The sequence below is a fragment of the Synchiropus splendidus genome, chromosome 4, assembly GCF_027744825.2.
Source record: "Synchiropus splendidus isolate RoL2022-P1 chromosome 4, RoL_Sspl_1.0, whole genome shotgun sequence".
NCBI classification, from domain to species: Eukaryota; Metazoa; Chordata; class Actinopteri; order Syngnathiformes; family Callionymidae; genus Synchiropus; species Synchiropus splendidus.
The window spans coordinates 3,832,835-3,856,435 of NC_071337.1; the positions used below are offsets into that span (position 1 = coordinate 3,832,835).

General features: G+C 43.1%; 1 protein-coding gene across 1 annotated transcript; it reads left to right on the plus strand.

Annotated features, from left to right (window-relative positions):
- The first annotated feature begins 16,157 nt into the window (after nt 1-16,157).
- On the plus strand, nt 16,158-23,160 carry slc39a7 (solute carrier family 39 member 7). The gene is made up of 8 exons (XM_053863447.1): nt 16,158-16,310; nt 16,776-17,350; nt 17,969-18,137; nt 18,296-18,370; nt 18,439-18,573; nt 19,228-19,338; nt 19,729-19,925; nt 22,636-23,160. The coding sequence occupies exons 2-8, from the start codon at nt 16,784-16,786 to the stop codon at nt 22,888-22,890; spliced, it is 1,509 nt and encodes a 502-aa protein (XP_053719422.1). The 5' UTR covers nt 16,158-16,310; nt 16,776-16,783; the 3' UTR covers nt 22,891-23,160.
- Nucleotides 23,161-23,601: the final 441 nt, after the last annotated feature.

Genomic DNA, 23,601 nt, shown 5'->3' on the forward strand with positions numbered 1-23,601 from the left:
ACAGACAGACAGACAGACAGACAGACAGAGATAGATAGATAGATAGATAGATAGATAGATAGATAGATAGATAGATAGATAGATTGACAGATAGACGGACAGATAGATAGATAGATAGATAGACAGACAGACAGACAGACAGACAGATAGATAGATAGATAGATAGATAGACAGATAGATAGATAGATAGATAGATAGATAGATAGATAGATAGATAGATAGATAGATAGATAGACAGACAGACAGACAGACAGAGATAGATAGATAGATAGATAGATGGACAGACAGACAGAGATAGATAGATAGATAGATAGATAGATAGATAGACAGACAGACAGACAGACAGACAGACAGAGATAGATAGATAGATAGATAGATAGATAGATAGATAGATAGATAGATAGATAGATAGACAGACAGACAGACAGAGATAGATAGATAGATAGATAGATAGATAGATAGATAGATAGATAGACAGACAGACAGACAGACAGAGATAGATAGATAGATAGATAGACAGACAGACAGACAGACAGAGATAGATAGATAGATAGACAGACAGACAGACAGACAGACAGACAGACAGATAGATAGATAGATAGATAGCTAGATAGACAGACAGACAGACAGACAGACAGACAGACAGACAGACAGATAGATAGATAGATAGATAGATAGATAGATAGATAGATAGATAGATAGATAGATAGATAGATAGATAGATAGATAGTTTAGATAGATAGATAGTTTCTTCACTACTGAACAATAAATCTAACATGTTCTTCGTTTTAATACGTTGAGAGAAAATTGAGATCATTTATTATTATTTAGGTCGATTTTGTCCATTGCCCACCTCTGCTATAAATCGTTCACACACATCAGTGACAAGGGTCTGGCTTGGTGGAGCAACTGTTGGTCAATATAAATCTTTTAACAAAGTCATCATGTCAGACAAATGATAGACTTTTGGAGCAGCAAATGATGCTCAAGAGTGCAAAGCAGGCTTATATATGTCCTCTGGTCAAAATCAATCATAAATATTTGTATAGACATCAAAGTGAAAATGATTTAATTCATAACAGTAATTCAATGTTGATGAATAACAAAAAGGATAGTTACTTCATGAGTTCATTATGATGACATGTTCAGGGAAGCAATATTTTTCAATGATTTTTAGAATATAAAATGCAGAGATGAAAAATAATCAAACATGAAACCACAACAGAAGTTGAATCACCTTTAATTTTATTTAAATTCATACAGTCCTGCAAAGATCAAGGATCTAAAAGCACATACATGTGATGAAATTATTACTTACCTCCACTAAAAGAACTGTAATAAATACTACTGTGAACATTCAGCAGAGAAATTGTGTGATGAGCATAGTGCAGAACTATACGAACGAAAACCAGGGAAATGTAATGTCAACTTTGTTTTAGTGTAGTACTTCAGCAGTTTTTAAGGTGTATTTTGATTTTTATTTTAAAAATGAGTTAAAGTAAAGCTCTGTTGTTCAAGCAGATCAAGTGCTGTGTGAGTGCAACTTTGGTTACTTTTCTTTTCACTTTCAAAGGCGTTGACTGAATGAGGAGATTCATATCTGTAGTGCAACTACAGCTGAGGGAGAGGGGTTTAACAAGATACTGTATAATTACAGTTGTAGCTAACATGCTATTTTTCTAAGTGTTGTGTACTTGAGCAGATTATAACTACAGAGTAGTTGTCGCTGCTGAACTAAGTGTTCTGGAAGACAGGTAAAATGATGTCAACAGCGACAAGATTTAGAGTCACGACAGTAAGACAATAACACATGAAAGTATTAATTTAAAAATAACGGTGTTGAAGAGTAGCTTCATTTTGAAGGATTGACGAGTGACTAGAGTGAAGAGCATATATTGAATTCTAAAACTCTAAAACACAGATGTAGGAAATATAATTTTATACACCTATATTCATGAGCCGTGGAAAAAAGTGTTTACCACGGTAACATTCAGTCCAGTCTTAAATGCTTAACTCGTTTTTGCTGTTGTTGATGTTAGTTGCCTGACCTATTTTTTGAGACACAATAATTATCCTCAGAAATGCATCAGTTGGATTCTTGCTTTCTCTTCTGTGTCGTGAAGCTGCTCAAGCGAAAAATATTTTCCAGACAAATTAGGATTCTTACTCTAATCTGCAGCTTCATCTCCAAACAAAATAATTTAATATGCTGCATTTTTTTACATTATTATTATAATTTTACATTTAGTTTAATTTTCTTTAACAAATAATAGGAAAATATATATATATAACCTTTAATCAGATAATATTTAATTCTGTCATCACCTGTCTACAAATAAAATATGAAAATCTACATAAAAATGCTTAAACTTTTGTAGTCATATTGTCTCAATAGCAGAGACACGATTCCACCATTACTAAATTCTAGTGAACTATATTGCCATTGATATCGATTCTAAAATTAAATCAGTAAAACTACATTTAACAATTTAATTTAAATATTTAACTCTTTAAACAGAACTGTAACTGTTGCATTCTGGAACTCGGGGCTTGGCTTTGACTAAAATAGTGACATATTGAATCCCTTATACTGACTTCTTATTTGGAACTTTTTATTTTCTCACTGGTTTTTAATCCACTTTTCAGTCGAGCTGATGTTTCTTCAGTCATCCTGTGCTAGCATGACTTTATTTCCCTCTGGGAATCAGATGATCTCACTTTTCCGAATCTCCTCAGAAATGTAGGGAATCCGACTAAAAATAAACAAGTTGTTTCTAAAGCTAAATTGGTAACTGTGCCTCCCCTTATGAAGAGAGCACAGAGTTGTATCAATGCGTGTGTGTGCGCTGCATGAGGGATTAGCCGCAGTGTGTGTCCACCAGTGATTAGCCTGGTCAGTGGGCCTGTTGTGCATTCACTCAGGACATTAGCATATTAATGCCGCCTCGCTCTTGATCTCACTCCCGTCCTCGCCGTCCTTCTCTCTCTCTCCCACTATTTCTCTCCATATATACGTGCTTCTCCAACCGACGTGTCGCTTCCTGCGGCTTCACCCTATCAATCTCTCCAATTTACGCCGCTCGTGCTGTGAAAGAAGCGACCATCTCACCGTGTGAAATTCCATAGTGTCCTGCCTTTTTCCCTCCAAAATGCTCCAGTGCTCGCTTGCAACCTGTGAGGAAAAACACGCGGAGATTAATCATCGAAGAGCCAACTGAGCTAGCTTCCACATGCTCGCTCGAGGTAGCCCCGAAACTGAATCAGCTCTACACGGGGAAGGGGCTTCCTCTGGATGAACGCAAGCGGCAAGGAAACCCTTCCCCAGGATGGTCATTGACCTTGCGACTAGCTTCGAAATCAAACTACAGCGATTCATTTTTGTGTCAAGACTTCCTCCGACTTGGAAGCGCGAGGGAACCGGTCCTTCTTTGGGTAACCCGAAAAGCTTTCGCCCCATCGATTGGTGACTGTCAGAGATCAGGGGTATGATGTCCATCCACAACTCCTGGCTTCAACATAGCAGACACAAGAATTGCGTTTGGACAATCAGCTCCGAACCTCCCATTCCTCCTGGTGGGTCGCTGCCTTTTCCATGTTCACGCTGAGATGGACCTGCTCGCTCCAGGCCGGCAGGTACAGGCAGAGAGAAAACCAGGAGTTAGAAGAAGCACTCACTCATCCTTGCCTTCTATGCAGATGACACCATGATAAACGGAGGGGTCGCCACCCGGGGAACTGCCCGTCCAAAAAGGATGAGGATAGTGACCCGGCACAAAAGACGTCGGCTCCACTGATCTAAGAAGACAAAAGCCTCCAATGATTACTCAGCACAGCAGTGAAGCGCATTATGACCAGACATGTAGTAAATTCACAAGATCTGCCGGCAGGTGGGTGGAGGGCGGTTGGGGATCGGGGTGGGGGCTGAACTTAAAACTCTGACTTGCTCTAATCTGATTTGCCCCTACGCAACATTTTCTTTCTATCTGATTCGCTCCGTGAGGCGTTTTTCTCCTTTCTGTAGGAGCCTGTCTTTATCCAAGCGATGGTCTTTGGTGGGGCCGGGGGCCTATTCATGGGACCCCCATGTGCTGTGCCACCATTGAGTTGCAGAGCAGCACAGCCACAAAGGATGGCAGAAATGTTTCCTCACAGCTGAAGGCTCTGCTCGGAGAGCCACAAACTTTGAGGGAAGAATTTCCAAAAGTTTCAGGAACATGCTATTTCATTCATGAAACGGAGTGTGCGTGTGAGACACTCCTAAATATGAACCCCAATAAGCTACAGTTAAAAGTATAACAGCTGTAACACAAAAATCTGTTATTTAAAAAAGTCTAAATAGAGACTTGAGTCCCATCGTTGGCAACCAAAGTAAAAAAAAAGGTGTCATAGAAGCTGAAGAGTCTTACGTCCGCTGCGTCTTGTGCGGTGAAGTTTTAGTCCCATCAGCGCCCACGTCCGACCGCACTTGTCCTACTTCTTCATCTTCCACTCGTCTCCATCTCTGTCACAACTGATCCCGAATCCCACCAACTCGCCCTCTTCAACCTTTTCTATCCGTCACCCCCCACCCCTCTTTTCGGCCTTTACATTTCCTTCTCCATATCGCCCCGCCCCTTTCTCTCTCTCTCCTTTATGCTGACCGTGTCGCTTGCTCTCTCCCTTTCCTTATTTCATGCAGTGCTGGGGTTACCTAAGAGATCGGGCCTCAATGGAGAAAATCTCCTTTGGTACAATAAAGAGGGTGAGAGGCAGCGAGGGGAGGGAGGAGTGGGAGCAAAGGAGGTGGTGGGTTTGGTGAGGGGATGTTGGACTGAGCAAGGAGGGGGAGGGAAAGTTAGGAGGATAGAAACCGAAAATTAACTTTTTGGATTCTGAGAATATTACTTTTGCAAATGATGATTTAGAGATGGACTTTATTTTGAAATCTAAGTTTACATTTTAATGATAAATTACAGAATGTCATTTAAACTTTGCTTCAATGTAGACTGTGAGAATCCCAAGTCAGAGATCAGACTTGTTTGATTTTATCCTCATTCATGTTCCTGCAAAAGGAACAAGCTCTCATGATGTTAGTCACCTGCTGTAAGACTGTAATTGCTCCTTCACCCAAACTTTGATTTCAGCAGGACATTCACAAATTATTGAGCCACAAATAGAGACGCCAGTTTTTCATATCTTATACCAATACGACACGGCAACCTTGGTCGATACCAAGTTGAGCTGATACCTTCTACTGGCTTTACCAAAGTCATTTGTGAAACCTTGTTGGAACTTTGTTCTACTGATGTGGAACGCACGGCACATATATGGCACGGAACATACTGAGCGCACCAATGCTACTCCAGATCAGTGGAGAATGAACGTTAGCCCATGTTGTCTATCAAGTCATGAGTTGGCCCCACGCAAAGAGGCAGATCTGGCTCAAGTGCCATAGGTTTCCAACCCCTGTACGAGGCTATACACCTGGTTTGACACGCCACCTGAGAGTATTTGGGCAGATGGATCGTATCGGGCTGATTCTTGAAAATTTATTAAAAATAACATAAATCTGATACCTGATCCAGTCCTTTCTTCAAGGATCAGACCTGATACCGGTTTAGGCCGTTACCGATAACTGTCATTAGCTTGCCATAAGTTCATGCTTGGAGGTAAACGACCCATTTGCTTTTCATTATCATGGTCGAATTCCGAAGGTCAAAGCACAAACCAAGTCAGTAGTTCATTTTTGTTGATGAGTCTTCAGATCACATTCTTTCATTCTTTCAGTGGAATATCATATCATTTCCGCTTGTTGTGATTGAAGGCTAATGTTAGCATAAAGCCACTCTGAGGTTAGCATCAAAACACATGAAGTTTCCTTGACTCACCACCCATGTGACTGTCTGGTGTTCGTCTTGAAGCTCAAACATCATCAAACGCCATCATTCCGGTTTTACCTGCAGCCATCTTGAAGACTCAAGTTGAGGGGGTATGGCATTGCCCCGACAAAAAAAGATGGAGATCATTCCCCCTTTATAATTGCCATCCTCCTTTGCATCCCCCGTCACTTTTTTACAGCAAATGTTGGAAATATAATGCAACAGTCCTTAAGTGAAAAAAGGATAAAACATTATGGACGTCATTCAACGGCAACACCTGAAGCTCAATAACACTGCACACGCATCCTGCTAAAAAACACACCTCAACAACCCGCAATCTCAACTATATAACACAGAAAACCAAACTTTTTTTTTTGTGTCAACATTTCTCCTTCTACAGGTTCATGCACAGACATTTTTGGTGGCTGGTCCTTAAGCCAGAAAAAAGGGCACACATCACAAACACAGTCTTATTATTGTCATGTCAGAGGTCTAGTGGTCCAAAACCTGTATCGCCATGACGTGATACATGAGTTCATAACGTTTCTTTCTCAAGAATCTAAGAATGAAGCAGAAATGGGCACTTTTATGATGCGAGTTTAAAGAGGGGAAAGAGGTCCGGTGCTCCATCAGCACTTGGGCGTCCCATTTGGGGGCCACTTTTAACAACTTGCAGGGCCGAAGTTAGTCACGTCCCATGTCCAGTCACTTTTAATGAATTGAAAGTGTCGTAGTGAAGTCACTTCCTCCGTCAGTGAGAGGAGTTCTTGAGCGGCCAATTTAAGTGCTTGTTGTTGTTGCGCGCACAATGAGGCCATCACTGGCTTCTTTCAAAAGACAACACTTCCACAGTACCATTTCTTTCCTCATTCACAACAAGCCTGGTTCAGTAATTGCTCCATTCAGCCTCTCTCTGAGAGGTGTCTCCTCAGCGAGGCCACAAAGACACACCAGGTTGTTTGGATGTTACTGATTAGCACCCAAACAGTCCATTTTTATTCCGCTGGATCGTATTGAGCTCCTCCTTGATGCTGTTCTGCGCGTCGTTTGTCAGGGACTTGGTAAACAGATCCCCTGCTGCAGCACTCTGTTTCTTTACAACTGGGCTCCAGGCCCTTTTTCAGCCGTGGATGTGTGAAAACAAAGGGCCTGTAAAAGACAGCAAGAGGCAATTACAGCTAGCAAATGATCTTAGCGCTTCCGTGAGTAGCGGCATGTGTTTGTGAGAGTGGTGACTGGACATCAGGACGTGCTGACCCTACCATGAATTCTCATTCCCTAGTAGTCGCCATGAACACGCCAGGACAAATCTAGCATCGGGTGTTAATGACTCTATCAGGCCCTGATACCTTGCGGCCCCCGCTGAGCGGATGAATCCAATTGGAATGGCGTGTAGGGATACGGCAGAGGATGTGTCGAGCCTGAGTTTGGGCGCATGTGTGTGTGTGTTTAACCCATGTGGGCGACACTCACGCCGCTGAATAAAGTTATTTCCAGGCCCCCGTCCATCTGTTCCTGGGGAAGCTGCGGTGGCTGAGCCGTTGCCATGGCGAGGTGGACACAAAAAGGTGTGGCGTGGGAACAGTTCCAAGGGTTAGGAGTAAGGGTCAGGGGGTCAAGGGTCACAGCCAGCTGGACTGCACACAAGAGGAGGCCTGGGTGAGAAAAGGAGGTTCGCTCTTCTTTCACCTTTTCTTCCTCTGCGATCCAGGTCCTCGCTTGGGAGGGAGATGTCCGTGGAGTGGACACCAGTGGACATTAACATTGAACTGGGGCCGCGAGATGAAAAAGAAGGATGGGGGTCGGAGAGGGTTGAAGGCGAGTGGGAAGGGCAGTGGGATTTACAGAGAGGGGGCCCCAAATCGCCCGCACTCTGCCAGGCTCCCCTACATTTAGCCGCTGACGGCTTATTGCACGTTGCATTTGACAGTCAATTGACTCTAATCAATGTGTGCACACATGCAACCATTGAGACGATGGAGCGGATGGCTGCGCGCCTGTCTGTGTGGTCGATAAGGCTGCCCACGTTGGGCTACGAACAAAGCAGACAGAAATAATTAAAAAAAAAAAATATATATATATACATCAGACGAAAGGAGGCTTATCGAGAAACATTACAGGCTTAGTGCACCTTATATTGAGGGTGCTCAACTGGTTTTAAAATTTAAGGCTGGAACTTTAACATGTCAGAAAAAGATGTTTTTTTTATATTATATTTATTACATATTTTATACATTATACTTTTCATTGATCCAAAAAAATATATATATACATCGGACGAAAGGAGGCTTATCGAGAAACATTACAGGCTTAGTGCACCTTATATTGAAGGTGCTCAACTGGTTTTAAAATTTAAGGCTGGAACGTGTCAGAAGAAAATATTTTTTACATTATATTTATTACATATTTTATACATTATACTTTTCATTGATCCAAAAATCATATATATATATATATATATATATATATATATATATATATATATATATATATATATATATATATATATATATATATATATATATATATATATATATATATATATATAGATATATATATATATATATATATATATATATAGATATATAGATATATAGATATATATATATAGATAGATATACTTTTTTTTATTGTTAATGATTATAAACTTTTTTTCAGTGGGAACATTTTTCAGTCAGCACTTCCAGCTGGACCATATTGTACTGTCAGTAGTGAAGCATCAGCGATGATGGGCCAGAAAGTTTTGAAAACTTCACCCTGAAGTTTAAGCTTTGATGGACAGATTCTACTTCAGTTTTTTTCAGTCTGGTATCAACTATTGAAATGCGATTAATCATGATAAATTAATAAAATTTTGAATTAATGTATTTAGTTCTGTGCAGCTCTGGAGTTCCATCTAGCTCCAGGACAAACACACCCAGAAGTAGCAATAAACGAATCACTGTAACAAAAGTCACAGACGTTACACATGATGTGAATGTGGTGTGCTGCTCTACATGGGACATTTCTTCAAGATTGTCAGACAAAACTGCCGGGGGCCTGACAACTTGGGAACAGGTTCTTCCTGTTTGCAGTGAGCCGTGTGGTGTTTGAGTACAATGACAACACAATATTTGCTAATGAAAGCGTCTGTATTCGTTTGCTTTGACGCTATCATGTCATGTGAAATGACTGCCTCAGAGGCCGGACGCGTTCCTTGAATGTTTAACACACTAAATAACAGCAATTACGTCTCTCCTGCGTGTCAATCAGAGCTCCTGCCTCCTGTTTATTAAACCAGCTTTGCGCTGATGGGATGATGAGGCTTCATAAAACAGTGTCCTCAGATCAGTAGGTGGCGCTCTTGTTCTAAAAATGATGTGAGGTTACATTGGAATTGTTGAAATCGAAGGATTTTGGAGCAGAGAGTGCCACCCAGTGGCCTCTGATAATGCGTTTCATGAAACTTTGTCAGCCCATCGCCACCAATGACACTTTAGATTCTCATGTCCTCCTGCTCCACATGGACCTCATGGTTGTTGTGAGTGACTGGCCAATGAGGCTTCATGAAACGGTGTTCTCAGTTTATGTGGCGTCTCTTTGAAATGGCTGTTGAAATCCAAAGACTCGAGGGCAGAGAGTGATCTAGCGGTCTTGGAAAATGAGGACACTGTTTCATGAAGCCTCACTAGCCTCTTCATTCTTTGTCCAATCCCTGACTCTCCACTGCATGAGTCCAAATCATCTGAGTCTCTGAGGCTCCTTAGGGCTCATGGAAGTTGGACCAGTCAGTTTATGAGATCAGTTCTCCAGGAGGTTCCAGTCACCAGTCCCTCAGTGAGTCTAGACAGTAAAGTGTTTGGGAGGATCTTTCTGGCTGTTGACTCCACGGTGACGTTTATCCGGGAGATGTGGTCCTTTTCGCATCCAGGTAGAAGAGGTGGTCTGTGCACCCCAGGTTGGGATAGAATTCCTGCCCAAGGAGGAGTTCAAGTATCTGGGAAGATGGTTCATGAGTGAGGACTGGATGGAGCCCGAAGGTCAACACATAGATTAGTGCGGCATATTCAGCCATTTCATAGAGGCTTGTCCTGAGTGGCAGTGATAGACTACTACTACTTGTGATGGGCCATTGAGGCTTCATGAAACAGTGTCGTCATTTTCAGAGCTCAGTAGGTGGTGCTCTGTGTTTGAAAATAATGTGATGCTTCATTAAAAGGATTGCTCAAAATGCAAAGATTCTAGAGCAGAGAGCGCCATCTTGTTCAGTGTTTCATGAAGCCTCACAAGCCCATCACTACTTCCTACCCGCATCTAGTGTCCTGGCTTTTAGGCCGCGAGTGATCAGGGACACAAGGCATGTCTTCAAAGAACTGTTGTACAAGGCGAGCCAGTGGTTAGACACCTGCAAGACTCACTGCTGTGGGTTTCCGGGATGTCCCTCTGGAGGGAGGGTCCAGGTCTTCGTATTCCACCAGAAAAGATACAGGGGTCTCTGGGAAGAGGGACGTCCTATAGAACAATCCAGTGCAAAGTATGTGCATCTGATTTAAATAAATTAAAAACAACCAAAACTTGGATTTAGAAGTGTAAGATAATGTTGTCTTGTGTGTTGTGTTGTTATGTGACTCTCTTATATCTGGTGTTAAACTTTTCACTAAAATCTTGTAACTTTGTCTTTCTGTCTATGATAGACAGGAAATCTTAAAATGAGGAAACTAACTTAGAGCATGATATTCCACATCTCTGCCTGTCTCATTGAAATAAGCTTGTTTTTAAATGTAGTAACTTAAGTTGCTTTATTGTGCTTAATAACTGTTTCACATTGCTCTTAATTCCATTTATTCCACCTATTTTGGGGCTGAGAAAAGTTAATACTGGGTATTTTCAGTTATGTTATGCATAAATACACACATATTAGGATTAATTTGGGGCTATGAAAGTTTAAAATAAAATGACGTCTCAATGATTTATATTTTGCCATATTATTGCCTGCCCTTTATTGAGGCATTTTTGAACAAATACTACTTCTGCTATTTGTTTCTGCAAATAACATGCCAAAATAGCCGAGAGTCGGTAGCTACAGTTATTCACAAATTCGAAGGTATTTTGGACAGGACTTTCGACGAAGCCCAATTGCCCTATGGCTGATTTTCCGTTGGTGGTGAGCTTTGGGATGTTTTGGCTTGTTGTGGCCTATAAAAGCTTGGAAAACACTGCCTATAAGAGGAGCTCTGGAGGATGTGTTCAGGGAGATGGAAGCCTGGACTTTTATGCCTCTGTGTGAGCTGACTTTAGAGAAGAGGAAGGCAATTCCTCTGATGGAGGCTGACTTGTGCCAAGGTGCTGACACATAACAACATCCTGAACAACATCACCCACCCCCTCCATGAGCCTGGTCCAATACAGTAGCACACGTACCAACAGACTGGGACGACCCAACTCAAAGACTGAGCGCCACAGGAGCTCCTTTCTCCCTGTGGCAATAAAAACGTACAATTCATCTCTGAAAAAATCACAATGAAGGAACTGCATTTTCTTGCACATTGTTCACATGGTTTCCAAGCTCTTAAGTATAGCTTTGTTTTGCACTTTATAATATTATTTCTCTTCTAATTTATTGTGATATGTTGAGTACAGAGCATGTTACAAACATAATTTCCCTTGGGATTAATAAAGTTTTTCTGATTCTGCTTCTGATAAAGTGAGTCAGTGTGTGACATGAAGCCACCTCAACTGAGGTGTCTAGTTACCTTGTTATTGAAAGTGTAATAGCAGGTCTAAGTCTCTGCCCCTTCCGGTCAGTCCAATAAAAAAAAAAAAAAAAAGAATGAAAGTCCATGAGGGGGATGAAAGTTATTTTCTGGTCCATATTTCCTCATGCTCTGGATCACGCACATGCTGTACATCATTTTGGATGATAAATAATAATGAATTTTGCTACATTTGTCATGTAATTTATGATTTATTTGCTCGTGAAAACACGTAATTATTTGGACAGCAAATCCAGCGTGGCATGTATGACATAAGAATCCGACTGCTCCGACAGTAAGACAGACGCTAAAGGTACTAAACTATCAAAGGAAGAAGCTCGCAAACATTAGCTGCCTCTCACTAGACCGACTATTGAGTGAGAGCATTATAGTTTGAATCAGTGCTCTCAAGGCATTAGAATATATTCTTCAAATTCACAGACATCATATGCGAGATTCATGGCATTTTTCAAACTAGAAAATAACTTTGATCTCTCCATTGACTCCTGTTCATATTTCTTGTGATCACATGAGGCATAAGTAGATGGGTGGGACTCCTCATGATAACGGTCGGTCCTAACAGGATTTTTTTCTTTCCTTTTTTTTTTTAAAAGGATATTCACTGAGGACTTAGAAACCTTAGAGCCACATGTTTGATCCTGCTTCCCATTTTCCCTGAAGAATTTCTCACCCCATCGTTGCTCGCACTTTTAAACCTGAGATGCAACAGCCGTTTCCCAGTAAAAGAGCAGAAGAGGAGATTGAAACGTCCACCTGCCCCGTAGCAAAACCGACAAGACAGAAAACGCACAGCCGTATCAATGGATGCCACATGATGACGTTGTGAATGGGAGGTTGTGCTCAAAGCAATTACACACACCAGAACACGAACGCACACAACTCGGTAAAAACAGAGCCGCCTCCAGAGACTTTTTGGTGTTGGGACGAAGCGAGTCCTGGATCTTCCAGCGCCTCGGTAATAGGATTAGCAGCCGCCTCAGGACAACACACAGGCCAAGTCCAATGCTCTGTTTGACACCTTTTGTCCACAAACCCCAAGACACAGATCACAGCAAAGAGATGAGGGACAAAAGCTTTTGAACGTTGTGTTGTAGCTACAAATATCGCCCTGTGGAAGAGCCACGAGGAGCTGAAGATGGCAGTTTTGATGACTCTATCAACTTTTGGGGAGATAAAGTCTTGCTCTGTTTGGTGGGCAGCTTTAATCTAAATATTGTGATACTTATTTTAAAGTTACTGGTTAGTCTAGATGAAGGTTTTAAACGTTGTAAGAAGTCTGTGACATCTATTACACTTTGAACCTTTTTTACTTCTCCGTCCTTTCCGCTATCCTTAGTTCCTTACTGTTCTTTCTTTCTTCATTATGGGATTTTATTTATACACCGATCATTTTTGTCGCCGTGTCGGTCGTCTCAGAGGCAGGTAAAAATAAAAAATTATACAATATGTGAAAACTAGTTTTAAAAGTAGCTCAGCATTTGGTGACATTTTTATCAGTACTCATTGGAGTGGTTTTGACATTCTGAAAACATTATCAGTCGAACTAATATTTGACAAATAGTTGATTTATGGTTGGAAAAAACCCCACTAAACATGATTAATTTAGTGCATCATTTGTATGCATCTGCGTACAAAGCTACAATAGTCGTTCAAATCATGAAAATACTTAGTGCTGTAATGTACAATAATATAATAAAATTAAAAATAACTACTGCTTTATTCATTTAATTTTGTCCCCCTCTCTAGCTATATAAACAAACATTGGCCACACACTTTACATACACACATGTACCTCAAAAAGTTAAGTAGTACATTGGTTTTATTTTATTTTTGGTCTGGAAAAAAAAAAGACTTTCAAAATATGGTGACTCAAATTTAGATGAATGAACAGCCAAAAGAATTTCATCTGGAAAAAATGATTTGTAAAATAAAAAGGTGTAGCATTAGTAGCATTTTTGGAGGGTAAAGAAACGTAATTGTGTTTTGCATGTCTGAGAAAGTTTTGGGGGTAAAAGAGCGGTGCATGTGATTATAGGACGGGGGCAAAGGCCCAGTGGGTCAGTCTGCAGACGGACACGCAGCAAAAAAACATTTACCTTGAACTCCACTCGTCCCGTCTCTGGGGCGGGGTCAGGTATTGTAGCCGGGTCTGACAGGGTCAGGGTGGGACAAAAGGGGGAGACCAGGGGACCGCGGCTGGCTGTGGGGTCGTGGGGCACTGCTGCGGGGGGTCAGAGACCATGGGAGCAGGGAGAGGGAATATTGGCGGGTTTTGGGGGGTTGCAGATGCTCAATATGCAGATGTCTAATCGAATTGTGCGACGATGAATTGGCTCTTCTCCTGATTTGCATCAGGACAATCCCGGGCTCTGGCTCAGGGGTCAACGGAGCTGGCCGGACTAAATGAGCAGCCGGCTCCAGACGCCTCTCTGGACGTGTGAACTTGACTAGACTCTCGTCTCTGACAAGGATATTGATCGATCCTAATACGTGTCGGTCTGTCTGGAGTGTGTCGGACATCTGTCCCTTCTCCAAAGACATTCATCACACTGACCAACCGATAGATGAGTGTGTGTGGGAGTCTGTCCAGGTCTGCCCCAGAAGGGTCACCAGCTGAGCAAAATATCATTTGAGGACGGACATGTGAAATCGCCAAAAATATCAAGTCACAAGCAATCTGTTATTTATACCCAACAAAAAATATTTTCCATTTCATTTATCTTTATTTACCTGAACTTTTGCATCTGCACATTCTAGAAACAAAACTAATTTTAACTTGACTCCCACTGCGTCACCAGGACAGAAGCACAGGCACAGACGCTTCCTACTGTGACTTATTCTTGGTTCGTATCCAGTTCATTCTATTGTGGTGCATGAGCTTCATTGCAGTTACATCGAGTGTGTCAGTTTAGACTGTTTTTTCTTTTCTTCTCTGCCTTGAGTGTTGTGATTACTATTTCTAGTTTGATGAGGTTCGATTGTGTTTATTTTCTCTGTGTTGAATACTACGTTTATAGTTCAGCATGTTTCCGATCACTGCGTTTTGTCCTGCTCATCCAATTCCATTCATGTGTCCTACTCAGTGAAACCTTCACAATCACTTTGTGTCAGTTCTTCTGTCTTGTCTTTATGTATTAAATGATTTTGTACATTTTTACTCCGTTGTCTATGGTGTGTACGGTTCGTCATCATCAAATCTTGGCTTGGATCAGAAGTCAGCACCGGATCGGATGTTGGTTGAAGATGTTGATGGAGAAATAGGGAGAAGGTCAGAAGGCGCTGTCAGGGAGAGAAAATTTGGCACTGTTACAGGACATTTAGCGTGTGAGGGGTGAGCAGGACATGTATGACAACAGTGAGACACAGGTAATGGAGGGATGAAGGAATTCAAGGTGGATTACTGCAGGGTACTTGAATTTAAAGTTTTACAGACTGGCACACGAGGTGTCTCCATGTGATGTTTGCTGACAACATAGTGACCTGCGGTGAGAGTAATGGGCAGAAGAAATATTGTTGAAATATTGCCAGACAAAATATTAAAGATTAATTATTACACATTGATAAAGAAATCTCAACTGCTGTGCCCCATCCTCTGGCAGTTAGAGTAACTGTGGACCCACCTGGATACACTTCCCGGACGCCACTGAAGAAATATTGGGAAAAACATTAATGACTGACGATTGAAAATATCCATCGCTGTCAACAGTGTGACTCATGTCTCTTGACAGTTTACAATCGATTATGACCATCTGGACCCACAGAAAAAATGTGAGTAAATTATTATTGATTCATATTGTATTTTCAAAATTATTTTACAAACTGTCGATCATTCAGATTAGATATTCTCTGTTGGTCCCACAGTGGGGAAAAAAAAAAAAAAAAATCCTTGATCCCTAAAACGGTCGTTTTTCATCGACATGATTGATGATTTCACATAGACATTGAGCGAATGACAGTTTGTTCATGGCCCCTAACAAACACAGTGTTGCACTACTTGAACTAGTGACTGAAAAAAGAAGAAGAAATAGTACTAAGTAGTGGCTTAAAGTATCAAGTCACATGATCTGAGTCTACCTCTCTTATTAAAAATGTGAAACCATGGTGGCTAATGTGAATAGTGTGAGACTCATTCTTGCTATTTACTCGTATGGTTATGTTTAATTGATGTTTAACAACAAGTACTGGTGCATGATCAAGTTCCATTTTCTGCGACCGGATTAATATGTGACGCAAAATAGATAACAATTATGGACGCTTTTTTGCAGACTCTATAAAGAAGCCACAGGTCCATGATTCAGGAAGGAAAACTTCAACAGGATCAACATCCTTTTTTTCCAGGATGCGACTGGAGGAGGGACCAGAGACAGCAAATGATCTGGCGAGATTTCATTCTCTAGTCAGACTTCATATCCCTGCTCTTTCACACGTTTTTCTCGTGCATAAAGCCTCGTATTATCATACATATCATCCTCCAGACTTGCGGGAAAACAACGGATCCTCCAGTGTGTGTGTGAGACTCGGAAGCGAAGAAGGAAGTGAGTTGGGAACCGAACCTGTTCTCGCGAGATTTCCCCCAGCTCTGTTGACTTACTGCCACGTCTTGAAACACACATCAGCATCAGCTTTAACTGAAGTCTAAGCGCTTTAGCAAATATTCCAAGACAGAGAAAGACCACAGAATTTATTTTTCTACACGTAGGTGAGTCATTCGAAGTTGTAATCCGCCCTCAGTTCATCGTGTTTTGCATACGTGTTTGCCGGCTGCTAAGCTAGCTAGCGGCTAACTGCCCACCAGTTTCACAACAGTGCAGTGGTTCCTGCTGATGTTTCTTCTGTTTATCCTCGAAAGTCATCATGCGCTGTACAATATAGGTTTTCCATCTCAAAGCTATCTCACGTTTTCGTCCTGTGCTGCAGAACCATGGTGTTTCCGTTCCTTTCTAATGCCATACTGTTTATTTCTGAAGTTATACCGTTGTGATTTTGTATTTTAGTCGAGTTCATCTAACATGAACAATGCACCAATTACCTTAACTTAAAATATAGTGGAATGCTGACTTTTAGTGACAGTTGTGCACATAACGCTGTGTTACAGTAGCTGGTGATACAGTAAAACCAGAGCTACTGCATTTATAAACCTCTGTTTTCCTCTTCTGTTTTCAAGGGACTAATATGGGTCGTGTTCACCTGTTGCCTCTCATACTGGTGACGTCTGCAGTGCTGCTGCTGTTCTCTAATCTGGCTGTTGCTCACAGTCACTCTCATGGCGATGGCCACTCGCACCATCATCACGGACACTCGCATGGAGATCATGAGCCTGAGGTGAGGATGTTCCATGGAGCGAGCAAGTGGAGTGCTGAGGCAAATCTCCCGACAGAGGACGGGCATGGACACGCTCACGACCACGGACATGCTCATGGGCACCACCACGGACACGCTCACGACCATGGACATGCTCACGACCATGGACATGCTCACGACCATGGACACGCTCACGATCATGGACATGCTCACGATCATGGGCACCACCACGGACAGGCTCACGACCACGGACAGGCTCACGACCACGGACAGGCTCACGACCACGGACACGCTCATGATCACGGGCACCACCATGGTCATGGACATCACCATGGTCATGGCCATCATGGACATGGTCATGGCCATGCACATGAAGGCGATAGAGTCAAGAGAGAGGCAGAGGGGGAGAAGAGGGACATGGTGGAGCTCTGGACACAGGTTTGTTAACACATGACTTCACAGCTCGGTCAGTTTTTATGACTGTCTCTGGAAATGCTGATGTTTTCTGATTTTATACTCTATATTGTCTATAATTCTTTGGAGAAAAGTGTCAGGTGTGATGTGTGACAAAAGGGTGTCGGCAAGGATGAAAGAGAAAGTGTTCAAAAGGGTGGTGAGGCCAGCAACGTTGTATGGTTTGGAAACAGTGGCACTGAGGAAAAGACAGGAGGCAGAGCTGGAGACGCTGAGCTTCTCTCTGGGAGTGAGCAGGATGGATAGGAACAAGAAGCAGTAGATCAGAGGGACAGCACATGTGCTCAGGTGTTTAGGAGACCAAGTCAGAGAGGCTAGATGGAGATGGTTTGGATGGTGGAGAGGAAGGCCAAAGAGGAGATTGATGGAGGTGGTGAAGGTTTGTAGGTTTGAGAGAAGAGGAAGCAGAGATGGAGGAATGTGATCCACTGTGGCCACCCCCGAAGGGAGAAGCTGAAAGAGAAAGATTATCTTTAATTCTTTTAATGTTCTAAATCTAAAAGGCGTGTTTGTTGTACAAAAACAGTTGATCCTCTCTGTAAACATCACTCTCAGGTTCATCTTCACTTCTTGCATCCACAGGCAATCGGAGCGACTCTCCTCATCAGCGCAGCACCTTTTCTGATCCTGTTTCTGATCCCAGTTCAGTCAAACAGTGACCAGCACCAGAACCTACTCAAGGTCCTGCTCAGCTTTGCTTCTGGAGGTCTGCTTGGCGACGCCTTTCTCCACCTGATACCCCATGCCCTTGGTGAGCTGAGCTTCGGCAACTTGGCAGAGAAAAATCACACCGTCAACAGTTCGAACACAGTCTCTGACCCAGTTTGGTTTATCTGTTTGTAATTTCCTAAATGTATTGCAGTGTGTTGGTGCGTGTAAACAGAAGTGTGTTGTATTTCCCACGTCCAGAGCCGCACTCTCACCACGACGACGCCGATGACGCCCACTCTCATGCGCCTGAGGAGTCGCATGGCCACTCACACGGTGTGTATTCCAAATCGTCTCCATACTGAACAGGCAGGAAGTTTTCTTTTTGCCTCTTGTCTCCTCAGGTGCTGCCCACGGTCACATGATGTCCGTGGGTTTGTGGGTGCTGGGCGGGATCATCGCGTTCCTGGTGGTGGAGAAGTTTGTGCGGCTGCTGAAGGAAGGAAACGGACATGGGCATTCACATGGACATTCACACGGTATGACTGGAAGCGTTTGTTGATCCTGCCTGACAGCACGTGTCAAAGCAACAACTATTAATGTAGAAACAGAGGGGGAACTGACACACGACTGGAAGCGGATGTGTGTTTGTGCCGTAAGAAAGAAGAGTCTCGTGTTGAAGCCACACTGATGCAATGTGCCAAGATTAGCCTGCAATAATTGAATCTTTGATCATTACCTCATTCTGACTGGACGCTTTTATTTCCTGTTAAAGAAGTGCCACATTCTTTTGACTATGTGTCGTTTTGGCCCTTTGGGATCAACTTCGATGCCACTATTCGATGATCCTCACTGTAAAATAAGGTTTTGAAAGTACGACTTGTTGCAGCTTGTAAAAATCAGTATATTGTATTATACCCCTAACTTAGTATTATTTTAGTCTATTTAGCTAATACACACGAACTTTGTTCCACGTGATGCAGGCAACGTGTTTCTGAAGCAACAAATGAGATAATAGTCTTTGTCCCCAACAATTATTTTGATGATTTTTTATTTCAAAACCTCCTCCTTCATTATGTCAGTAATGATGGTCAGATCATTATTGTTAGCAACATTCTGAAGTCGCCGTTTTGTCTTGAATAAACATGTCAAATGTAAGAGAGCAGATTGAAATGAAACGTTTGTGTTTACAGTTGTGGCCAAAGAAAAGGACAGTGATGGTGAAGACACCAAGACAGAGAAGAAGAAAGAAGAGAAAAAAGGAGGCAAGTCGAAGGGGCAGCCCAAGAAGGACAAGAGCACAGGTGAGAGTGAAACTTCATGGGTCCATTGTGAGTCCGAACTCAAGAATCGTGCCTCAAGCAGATGCTTCACAAGTTAAAGGAGCGTGTTGCTGTTGCCATGGTGTGGTTTGTTTTAGATAACAAACACTTTTTGCTGATCTAAATGATGAGGTGTGTCAACACGTGCCGCTGTTAGACGTGACGTATGCACATGACGTCGTCTCTGCCTGCCCCTGGAAAGAAATGATGTCCCGTCAATGACTCACGGTGTTAATGTCGTAGATTGAATAGTAATTATGTTAATAGAAAAAGGCTCAATAGCTTTTTGTGTGGTGTTGGTTTGGCAACAAAGCCGATTATAAACAAAAAGGCTTGTTGATGTTGAGCTATTATTTCCTCCCGCTTCCTCAGACATCAAGGTGTCGGGTTACTTGAACCTGGCCGCCGACTTCACCCACAACTTCACGGACGGTTTGGCCATCGGCGCGTCATTCCTCGTCAGCCCAGCAGTGGGCGCTGTCACCACACTCACCATCCTGCTGCATGAGGTTCCCCATGAGATCGGAGACTTCGCTATCCTGGTCCAGTCCGGCTGCACCAAGAGAAAGGTACTGTGACGCGAGAGCAGAGGGCGTGGTGACCCAAGTGTTTTACAGAAGCATTAAAATCAACAATGACAAACAAAAATGTTAATAAAAATCGAGGAGAAAACCGGAATAAAACACAGGTAAACAGCATTAAATACCACAAAATAAGTGCACAGTTTGTATAATCAAAAGTAGTAAGTATTTTGATCTGTCAATACTATCAAATTGTAAATCTATATTGTCTATTAATTGACTGGTGGGCAGGTGATTGAACAAGTTGATGAACCCGCTGATACGTTTGATTCAATAGTTCTAAATAGCAATGAAAAATCACAAAATCTGGGTTTCCCGTTGACAAAACATATAACTTCCTAGTATTTCTATTGGCATCAACCGGGGTTGACACGCCACCTCGGACAATGTAGGCTGGTAAGGGACTTCACATTGGCTGCTCTGACGTGATAGACTCATGTGAGGACCACACACACTTTTGAAATCACATTTCAGGAACTGGAGTTGTTGTCTTTGTCCACAAAAAAACAAAAACAGACAAGAAAAGGAACTGGAGTCCGGGATTAAATGATGAAAACGGTCTAATCCGATGACCTCTCTGACTTTTCGTTTCCTTTCATTTCAATTCACGAATGTTGGCATCGATCACTTTTCGGCACAACTCTGGCGACCAGTTGCGTGACGTTTGTGAAGAGGCTGAACGCATGATTTGACAAAGACATGTCATGACATGTTGAAGAAACATTAAATAAACTCCAAATTCTGTGTTGAGTGATGAGAAAATAACACAAGTGGCTTATGATTTGGCATGTTTGCACGGTGATCAAAGTTTAACAGACCAGCAAAGTACAAACAGATGTTGGGGGAAACCAATAAAGAAAAACAACAACTTTGCAGTTGACCTAAAAGCAAACATGCGTTGCTGTTTTTCCCCGCTGCGTCATCCAGCTTTCGAGCCCAAGGCTGTCTGGATAGAGCTGTGTGGATGACAACGTAGCTTCTCGAAGTAGGGCTGGTCAATTCATCGATTTTTTTTTTTTTTATCGGGATTATGATTGTGTCTTCCCCCGATTATGAAAACGTGATAATCGTCATGATGCGATCATTTAGCCGGACACCCGTCGCCCCAACTTTTCTCATTCTGTCCGTGATTCACCCAAACGCTGCACTACGCCACGTCCGGAAGGCACAGTGAGCGAGACTCTGCCTGTCTGTCAGAGAGCCTGAGCCTCTGTTTACATGGCGCGTTTGACGCTAATATTAGTCACTGTTAGCTCCCGACTGGGTACAACGACGGCATGGAATTCAGCGCCAGAACCTCAGAGGAGCAGACTCTCAGCCAGCGTTCTGAGTCACACCCGCAGTGACAGCTACTAGTTGGAGATGTTTCGAAAACCAGTGATTATTGGGAAGTGGATAAATGCATAAGAACAATCGCTCGCGCTCGCGCTGAGACAGTGGTGATGAAGACAAGCGCTCCTTGTCAGATGCAGGAAGAGTGCTCTGATGTGGAAGTGTTATCATTTATTTCTCTCATGCTTTTGAGAAATATGAGGGAAAAAAAACTTTGGAATGTGAAATCACTTCTTACAACACCCCAACCACAAAAACATCTATGCATCCCAGTGCCAGCTCAACAAATATTTTCTCGTCTCCACTGTTCTCTAAAGCCAGTCATTACAGATAGGAGTTTCTCGAGAGAAACATTTAACCTACATGATGAAGGTTAAATATGACTCTTACATTATTGTTTACATTTTACACATTCTTTTATTGTAGATCATTGTTCAATCACATTTGAAACTTCAATGACTGCAAAACATAAAATCGTTAAATAATCGAGGTGTTATGATATGAATCCTAATAATCGAGATTAGCATTTTTGCCATAATCATGGCAGGCCATTCCAGAGTCGGACACCGGAAGGCCTGGGTCTCAGGGGCACCTGAAGAAGTCCTTCTTTGAGGGAAGCAATGGGAGTCTGTCTGTCTGTCCGTTGTCCGTCCGTCCGTCTCAGTTTCCGGTGTGTAGTGCCCCATATTTACCTGTAAAGAACAGAAATGCACCAACCAAAACATGCTAGCTGGTAGACTGCGTTCTCAGTTGAATCCGTGGGTGGAAAGCATCGGCCTCATCAATCACGCAGCTGAAGCGTCACACGCCCTCCTCTCCCAACCGTGACGGCCTCCGGGTCACATTTATGAGCCACTGTGCAACATGTGCGCAGCCCCTTTTGTGTGAGACGTCAGCTTCTCGCTCTCCGCTTCCTCAAGATTGACTGAAGAGCGATGAGGATCCAGATAGCAGAGCTAAAAGTCAAAAGTAATAGTGCCATTAACATAGTGCACAGCGTGAGAACATTGCTGGCAGCCTCACCTGTACTCTCTAATTGTAATAGAAGCAGTCATTATTCCAGAGCCGCTCTTTTGTCTGCCTCTTCATCTGCGAGTCCCGTGCATCATTATCATTGCGGGGATAATACAGCTGTTGAGGATGTAAGGGGCGCTCAACTGTTTGTACAAGAGAAGCAGGTGAGAAGTGAAGCGTGGACACAACACTACCACGTCACGTTTCCATGCCACATTTCAAACCTGATCTGCTATTTTTGGTTTGGTGTGGTTTTCCTCATTCCTAACCCTAACCATCAGCGAGTCCTGCAGATATCAGTTCCCATGTCGAGGAGTCTGAATTTCCTGGTGATGGCCTCCTCTCTCCTCAGGCCATGTGCCTCCAGCTGCTGACGGCCCTGGGGGCCCTGGCCGGAACCTCCTGCTCGCTGCTGGCCGAGGGCGTGGGCACGGCCGCCACCGCCTGGATCCTGCCCTTCACCGCAGGCGGCTTCGTCTACATCGCCACGGTGACGGTGCTCCCAGAACTGTTGGCCGGCCGCTCCAGTTTCGGCCAGTCGCTGATGGAGATCCTGGCGCTGCTGTTCGGAGTCGGCATGATGGTTCTGATCGCAGAGTACGAGTGACCCGTCCACCCACTCGCTTCCACTGACTGTTTTATACGCGAAAATCCACTTTATTTCCTTGTTTTGTTTCTGGTATCCAATGGGTCTTGGCTGGAGGAAGTTTGTCTGAGCCTGGTCTCTGAAGTATGTTTTTGTTTGCCTCTCCACGTGAACCGCCACATTATTTTGTGCTGCCATTGTCTCAGCCAGCTGCGATCATGTGACCAAACGGTGGCGTCCTGGCAATCATGAATGTCAATGCTTTACACATTCCAGGAAATAAAGATGAAGAGTATCGAGTTGCTGTCACTGAAGTGGCCTCTGTAATGATCCCTGTAACAGTCACTGTAACAGTATATCAGTGACTCTTTAAAGAGTTCCTGACACCCATCATTATCAAGCTGCTGCAGCCGTCTGGAAACTTTTCACTACAACAAGCAGCAGGTGAAAGGTAACTATGATGGGGACTTGAACCTGCGCCACCTGCACCACCGCCCTGCTGCCCTGCCTCTACGTTCGCCCTGGTGACATGGCCCTTTTCCTGTCTCACCCGCCAGTGAAGTCGCTGATGGTGCAGTACACATGTTAGGCCTGTATGTGGTGCTGCAGTGAGAAGCCTGTATAGTATGGCAGTGAGAATTCTGTACAATACACTCAGCTGCTGTTGCTAGGACTAGCGCTACTCTGTGGTCCGCCTTTACCGCTGCGGTGAAGTGGCCATTCCTCAGGTCA